Source organism: Benincasa hispida, chromosome 4 (genome assembly GCF_009727055.1).
Source record: "Benincasa hispida cultivar B227 chromosome 4, ASM972705v1, whole genome shotgun sequence".
NCBI lineage: Eukaryota > Viridiplantae > Streptophyta > Magnoliopsida > Cucurbitales > Cucurbitaceae > Benincasa > Benincasa hispida.
In genome coordinates, this window is record NC_052352.1 from 10,156,417 (window position 1) to 10,164,586 (window position 8,170).

Consider the following 8,170-nt stretch of genomic DNA (forward strand, 5'->3'; position numbering starts at 1 on the left):
AGGCAGGACTCACCAAGGATTAAGGTCATGTCATCTATGGCCATTTTAGTGAAATGTAAGTCTCAATTATCAGCGGCGTTATATAAAGAAACTAATCATCTCCGGTCTTATACAAACTCTTTGTATATGATACCCTCGCTCGCATGTATCCACGTGAATGGTCATGATCAGATCATTTGTAGCACTTTACAACACTTGTAACATCTACAAAGCGGGTCATATCTGTAGTGTCACCAAGATAAGGTATCCCTCCTTTATCCATCTACTACAAACCATTTAGGTTATTACTTAAGGCATGATCCACTTGTATGTCTCACAAACATACGTAAGTTACATAAAATAATCACGGATCTTAGTTTATTGGATTGAGTAAATGCTTATAAAATAACACTTATTTTATTAATAACAATGTGTGTACAAAATGTTTACAAACTACGAGACCACCGGGAGAATTAGGACACCAATCCCAACAATCTCCCACTTGTCATAATGCCTCGGGAGACTAATGTACATTACATAAAAACAGTACAATATACAATAAACTAGGGTATACTCTATACCTCAGTATCATCTCCCACTTGCCCTAGACAAAGTGTCGCATGTTCCATAGGCCAAGACTCTCCAGATGACCTTCGAACATTTTAGCCGTGAGAGCCTTTGTAAATGGATCAACAATGTTGTGCTCCGGCGCAATCTCATGACTATTACATCATCGCTATGCACAATTTTCCTGATCAAATGATACTTCTGTTCAATATGCTTGCCTCTTCCGTGACTCTGAGGTTCCTTAGAATTTACCACAGCCCCGCTGTTATCACAATAGAGTGTGATTGACAAAAACATATTTGGAACAATTTCCAAATCTGTAAGGAACTTCCTAAGCTAAACACGTAGTTGCACTTTCACCACTGTAGATATATTATGTCCATTCAATATAACCATGATTAGTAAGTTAACCCTTCATAGGTTGTTCGTAATAACGACTGGGTCAAAAAGCTGTTTTACCCCGAGGATTACCTCTTGCACCTTAAGTCCCACTGATCCTCTAATGAACAATTGAACCGAGTCCCTCTCGGGCCAATGAGATGGTGGGGCCTCTTATTAAGACCTAGAGTCAGCAATTAAGGGAAAAATCTCTTATTATCCCTAAAAATAAGTAGGAGTGAATTCTATATTGCACCCTATGTCCCCAGTTATCTACCCGGTCTTACCCCTGAAATGGGAGGCTTGTTGAGCTAACCCTCACCTATGCAAATCTAAGGATAATCTCGAATAAACAGGAGTTCATAGTTAGCTCAGGATTAAGGTCAAGTTACTTAGGTCATCGTTTTGACATAGTTAGTCTTAAACAGTAAACAACATTATAAAGTAAGAGTGACTTATTTCTTGGTCCGATCTTGCGCAAACTCATTACACAGGACGCCCCCATTCCTCATGTCACTACATGTAAGAATTAGGAACACTTCGTCTGTAGCACTTTACAACTACAAAGTGGGCTGCATCCGATAGTGGTACCAGAATAAGGCACCAAACCTTATTCGTATACTATAGATCATTTAGACTATTTACTCCAACCTGATTCGCATAAAGTTCAAGTACTCATGTAATAATAGTCGTGGATCTTTTAGTTTATTGGATTTATTTCTAAAATAAGCAATTCATATATTCAATACAATTTTATTGAATCAAACTTCAATAACAACTTTATTGTTTTATAGAATAAGTTTATTGTTTATAAACTACGAGTTTTAGAACATAAAACCCAACAAACTCCCACTTAGATTAAAACTCCAGTGGTAACATACATATGAATATATAATGTTGAGTTTTTTAGTTTTACGGAGAAATATAATAAATTAGGGCATCACATACCCATCCTTAGATATCACATACCCATGAGTTTTTCTCTCACTTGCCCTAGGTTATACAACCCATAGTTCTAGTCTCACTAGGTGATCCTCAAATACTTTAGCTGAGAGGATCTTTGTAAACACTTTAGTATACTATGGATTTCTCATTAAACTATATAGGGAATGCATCTTATTTTCACAACTCTTTGTTTTTTGATACCGTCACCGAGATTTGATGACTTGAGTTTCCACTCAAATTATGGTTAGGCTGTCATACATTCCTCCCACTACATCAAGGTACCCTTAACTCTTCGAGTAAGATGCATTCGACCTGTTTAAACAACTTTTGTTACAGTATCATCTTTGATCAATAGCTCTTATTAATATACACTTGTTTTTATGGAATACAAATAATACATGATGATCTCGTTTATTTTTAATAGAAAATTTGGTATTTTGTCAACACAAACACTTGATTTTCATCTTCTTGAAAAATATACTACTTTTGAGTTGCCTACAAATAGGCATGTTATTTGAACGGTATTCCAATACTTAAGGTTTAGACACTAACACATGTGCCGATCTATTTCAGATTTCTGAACTATGTAAACATCTTTTACATATCATAAACAACTTTTATGAGCTCTCCACATCTTATATGGAGTTTCAGGGAAAAAAACCCTTAAAATTTGAATGATGTTCAAAACAATTAAGGCAACTAAGTGTAAAGAGTTTCACTGAATTTCATCTATCAAAATTGCCCTAGAAATCTCAAACTCTCTATTTTCTTTACTTTTATCCAATCAAAGTATTTCGGATCTATTTTACCTAATAAGTTTTATACACCTTAAATTCTTCAAGTATTCTAAACTTATTACTTAGGTTAAATAACTATTTGCCTTTATTGATTTCTAGCCGTTTTTAAATTTTAAATATTTGCAAATGGATTTTAACTTGGTTGGTTCTAACAAAAGTTGCTATAGGGTAGAACAAATACAATTTTTGCTAATGAACATTTCATTTATAACAAAAGGTTTATACAATGTGTCTTTACGAAAGATAAAATAACATTCATTACAATAACAAAAGTAAACCAGTTTATCTTTCAACAACAACTGCATCTCCCACTGGTTGTTCTGAGAAATTCTCCTCTGTTCAAAACTTGGAGTTTACAAGGAACTAGTTTCTTTGTCTTGCTTTCTCTACTCTTTTCTCCGCAAGGTATTTTCGGCAGTTCCTTTTTCCAGTGCCATTCTTCGCTGTAGTGGAAACATTTTCCTTTGTTTGCAGCTTTTGCCTTACCCTTTTTGCCAATATGTTTATTTTTCCTTTTCCCTTTGTTTTTCTTTACTGGAATACTCTTACTCTTTGAAGAAGAAGCAATATCAGGCATTTTAGAGGATGATCCTCTTTTTTCTACAGTAATAACATTTACCTCTGCTTTCAGTCCTTTTGCTCTCATGATGGTCTGGTAAGCTTGTAGCTCATAGAGAAGAGTAGTCAAGTTATACTCTATTTTATTCATCAGTATGTTTGTACAAAATTGCAAGAAACTTTTCAAAAGAGATTCAAGAATAAAACTAACTTGACTCTTCTCATCAATGACAACACTGCTTACTTCTGCCACATTGAAATGGACAATCATGTCTAGGACATGTTCTCTACCAGAGGCCCTTTCTTTCATACGATAGTTGTAAATATATTTGATTGCATCATGCCTCAGGGAGAAGGATGGTTGTCCAAACATCCCATGCAGAGATTCCATAATCTCCCTGGCAGTACTCATGCTCTCATGTTTCTTGGCCAATACATCAGATATGCTGGCAAGAATACAGGCACGGGTTTCTCGTTAGTCCTGATCCATCTGTCGTATGCATCCTGAACATTTCGGTTTGCATTTGAACTAGGAACGGGAGGACATTCCTCTGTTAAAACTAACCTCAGGTCATCTATCACCAATATTGTATTTAGTTTTGATTTCCATATAGCATAGTTATCCCCTGTAAGTTTATCAGAACTCATCAGAAGCCAATAGTTGTACTAAAGAACTTGTCATTCTGAAAAAAAATAAACAAATTTTATTAGTGAATTACTTTTAAACTCATGTTTTAGCAAAGTAATAATGTACCCAAAATTTCATTATTTTTGCAACGATACTATAGTGAGTCAGAATAAGTCCTACCAAGGTGTAGCCAAATTGTGTTGATCGCTAGAGCTCTTGATCGATTGTCGCATGCGCCGTCATTGCATCGATCATTTCTTCATTCTTGATTGATGAGCGCAATGTGACGAGATGCATTGTTTATTTTATCTTTGAGCCATGAACGCATGCGGTGACTATTTTTCTGCAAATAGAAACTTAAACATTCTATTCTACCATTGCAATGGTGTTAGTGGGTGTATTGACAACATTTTATAATTTTCGCATTTCTTAGCCAATTTCTATACTATCGACGCAACTTTTCTGTAACAACCCCACTTTCTAGGACTACTAAAAAGGGAATCGCTACTGCATGCATGCATAAATATTCTCACTGAAGAAAATAAAGTAAATTAAACAAAATAATCATAATCTTAAACTGCATTAAGTATATAAAAAAAATGTTCTAACATATCTCAAAATCTTAAATTGTTCAACCCGGGCATCCCTTTTTAACAAGAAACAATTTTTTTTTAAAAATATGAATAAATAAATAGATAAATTAATTAATTAAATTATGATAAATCCATGAATGGATAAAAACAAAGCATGCGAAAATATAAACAGTCAAATGCGGAAGCGAATTCTGGTTCCTTTGGCACTGTCACGGATTCCTCTTGTTAGTCGCCCGAGTGTCGTTGCCCTTACCTGAAAAAAAAATAAGGATAAAGGTTGAGTATAAAATACTCAGTAAGTGATCCCATTACCGGGATCAGACTATGCATCCATGAGCCAAAGGGAAAGAAAAAAATAAAATTAGCCGTGGCTCATACAGTTACATCGGTTTTTTATGACGAAAGGAAAACCAAAAGACGTACTATCTTGCCTTGAAATGCATTGTCTAGCGGCCCGTAGGCACACCGTAAAACATGATAATAACATGAACGTGAGCCCGTCGACCCACGCATGTCTAGCGACCCATAGGCACACCGTCAAACATAATAATAACATGAACGTTAACTTGTCGGTTCACGCATGTCTAGCGGCCGAAGGCACACCGTCAAAATATGAAACATGAAAATAAAAGTAACATGAACATAAACCTGTCGGCTCACGCATGTCTAGCGGCCCGTAGGCACACCGTCAAACATGATAATAACATGAACGTTAACCTGTCGGTTCACGTATGTCTAGCGGCCCGTAGGAACACCGTCAAACATGATAATAACATGAACGTTAACCTGTCGGTTCACGTATGTCTAGTGGCCCGTAGGCACACCGTCAAACATGATAATAACATGAACGTTAACCTGTCGGTTCACGTATGTCTAGCGGCCCGTAGGCACACCGTTAAACATAGTAATAACACACATCAAGGCAAGACAATAAAAACCACTCTACTGGTCTATTCATTCATCACATACATAATATCAGTACTGATTATAATTTTAACATGCTCATAATACTTGTAACCACCATGCAACTAGCAAAACATAATATCAAACAAAATCATGCTCCAGAGTCAACCAAGTAACTTCATAAGTCTAATCTAGATTGCCTGCATGAAGGCACCAGTATTAGTATCACTACCTCAACTGGTCACAAAAAGTCCACGCAAAATAATTCCTTATAACCTTTGGAAAACTTGAATCAACCCAAAGTTGTGCTTGATCCAAGAAAAATTCCAAAACTTGATTCAAGTAGCCAATCTGATCAAGAATTAATTTCCAAAATCAATAACTTATTTTTTTTCCATTATTACTCTCAATCCAAAAGAATAACCAACCAGTTTACACAAAACTTACCAAAACTGAAACTCTTCGATGAAGAGAATGGTCCTTTCATTATTAGCAACACCTCGAAATCCAAATCCTGAAAGTCGATACAATGGGTAACACTAAAATCGTTTCCAACACCAAGAGGCACTTTAAAAATATTCAACACCAAACCTTGCCCAAAACAATCCAAACTTACCCAATCTCCAAAAAAGGCAGTGGTGGGCGAACGATGGCAGAAGCAAAACTGGACGATGGGGCTGACAGGCAAGGTGAGCGGCGGTCGACTAGCGTAGCGACGAGACAGCGGTGCTTGCGGTGGCGACGGAACGGCGAGGTGAGACTGTTTGCGATGGTGCTGGCAAGGAGGTCACGGTGACGTTGCTTGCGGCGGCTAGAGCTGGAAGGAAAAGAAGAAGGAGGGGAGAAGGGGGGGAGTTTCATGTCGTGGAGAGAGAGAAAAAAGAAAATTTACTTTTTTTTTCTTTTTCCTTTTCTCTTTTCTTTAACCTTTCCACAAATATATATATAACCAAATTAAACTCTTCCTTTTCCCTTTAAAAAAAAAATTCCTTAATTATCTCCCAAAATATATATATACTTATATATATATTTTCCTTTTCCTAAAAAAAAATAATCTAATATACACATTTAATTGTCTCCATAGATAACCAAATCTCCCAAAATATAAGCCAAAATAAAACTCAATTAATTCCAAATAATTAAATCATATTTTAGCTTGGCCAAAAAAAAAACATAAATCTCATATAATTTATCCAAGTAGCCAACAATAATAAAAAAAAACTTAATTACAAAATAAAAAAATCAGGATGTTACATTCTACCCCCCTTAAGAAACTTTCGTCCTCGAAAGTTCTAATCCTGAAAAAGCTAGGGATAATGCATCCACATGTCGACCTCGCATTCCCATGTTGCTTCCTCGAACTGGTGATTTCGCCAAAGAACCTTCACCAAAGCTATCTTCTTGTTGCGCAAAACTTTCACTTCCTTGGCCAAGATTCGAATGGGCTCTTCTTCGTAGCTCAAGTTCTCATTTAAATGCAAAGGCTCATAATCCACAACATGAGATGAGTCTGCTACGTGCTTCCTCAACATGGAAACATGAAAAACCTTGTGAACTGCAGAAAGAGATGGGGGCAAGGCCAGTCGGTATGCTACAGGGCCAACCCGCTCCAAGATCTCAAATGGCCCGATGAAACGAAGGTTCAACTTACCCCTTTTTCCAAACCTCAACACTCCCTTCATAGGTGCCACTTTCAGAAACACCTTTCCACCAACCTCAAACTCCAGGTCCTTACGCCTAACGTCAGCATAACTCTCCTGCCTGCTTTGAGCCGTCAACATTTGGTCTCTAATCTTCTATATTGCCTCGTTCGTGGTTTGTACTAACTCAGGTCCTAGTAATTTTTGCTCACCAACCTCATCCCAGCATACGGGTGACCTACAACACTTCCCATAAAGGTCCTCAAACGGTGACATACCAATGGTTACCTGATAACTATTATTATAGGCAAACTTTATCAAATGCGGGTGAAAGTCCAACCTCCCTACAAACTCTAGTGCACAAGCATGTAACATATCCTCCAGGGTCTGGTTCAAATGCTCAGTTTGACCATTAGTTTGTGGGTGAAAAGTCGTACTGTTTGTCGTGTACCCAATGCTGCCTGAAGGCTCTTGCAAAAGTTGGAGGTAAAACGATGGTCCTTATCAGACACGATGGACACTGGTACCATGTGCAATCTTACCACTTGTTTCATATACAACTGAGCCCACATACTCACTAGATATGTTGACTTCCCTGGAATAAAATGTGCCAGCTTGGTAAGTCTATCCACTATAACCCAAATTACTGTAAAACCCTTCACCGTTCGTGGCAAATCTACAATGAAGTCCATCGAGACATGCTCCCACTTCCATTCCGGTATGCTCAAAGGTTGCAAAAAACCTGCTGGCTTTTGTCTTGGGGCCTTTACTTGCTGACACACCAAGCACTTGCTGACAAACTCTGCTATCTCCACTTTCATGTTATTCCACCAGTAGCAACGTTTTAGGTCCTGGTACATTTTGGTACTGGCAAGATGTATTGAAAATGGGGAGTTATGAGCTTCCCATAACAAATCATTCTTGAGGTCACTATCTGCTGGAACACATAAACGTCTTCGAAAAGTAAGACCATTATCTGCTGACAAGGAGAACTCACCACCCTGTCCCGTCTTCACCTACTGCGCTATTTCAACTAAGTAAGGATCACTGCGTTGAGCAATAATGATCCTCTGCCTTAAACTTGGTTGTACTGACAATTATGCTAACTTCGCAGATACTTCCCCTACCACCACTGCTATCTCAGCCCGCTCAAGGTCCTTACATAAACGACTCTGTTTGGTG

At 37.5% G+C, this 8,170-nt stretch overlaps 1 protein-coding gene across 1 annotated transcript; it reads right to left on the bottom strand.

Annotated features, from left to right (window-relative positions):
• Positions 1-6,655: 6,655 nt before the first annotated feature.
• On the bottom strand, positions 6,656-7,129 carry LOC120076062. Its single transcript, XM_039029842.1, has one exon. It carries the CDS (start codon positions 7,127-7,129, stop codon positions 6,656-6,658), a length of 474 nt encoding a protein of 157 aa, XP_038885770.1.
• Between the last annotated feature and the right edge of the window lie 1,041 nt (positions 7,130-8,170).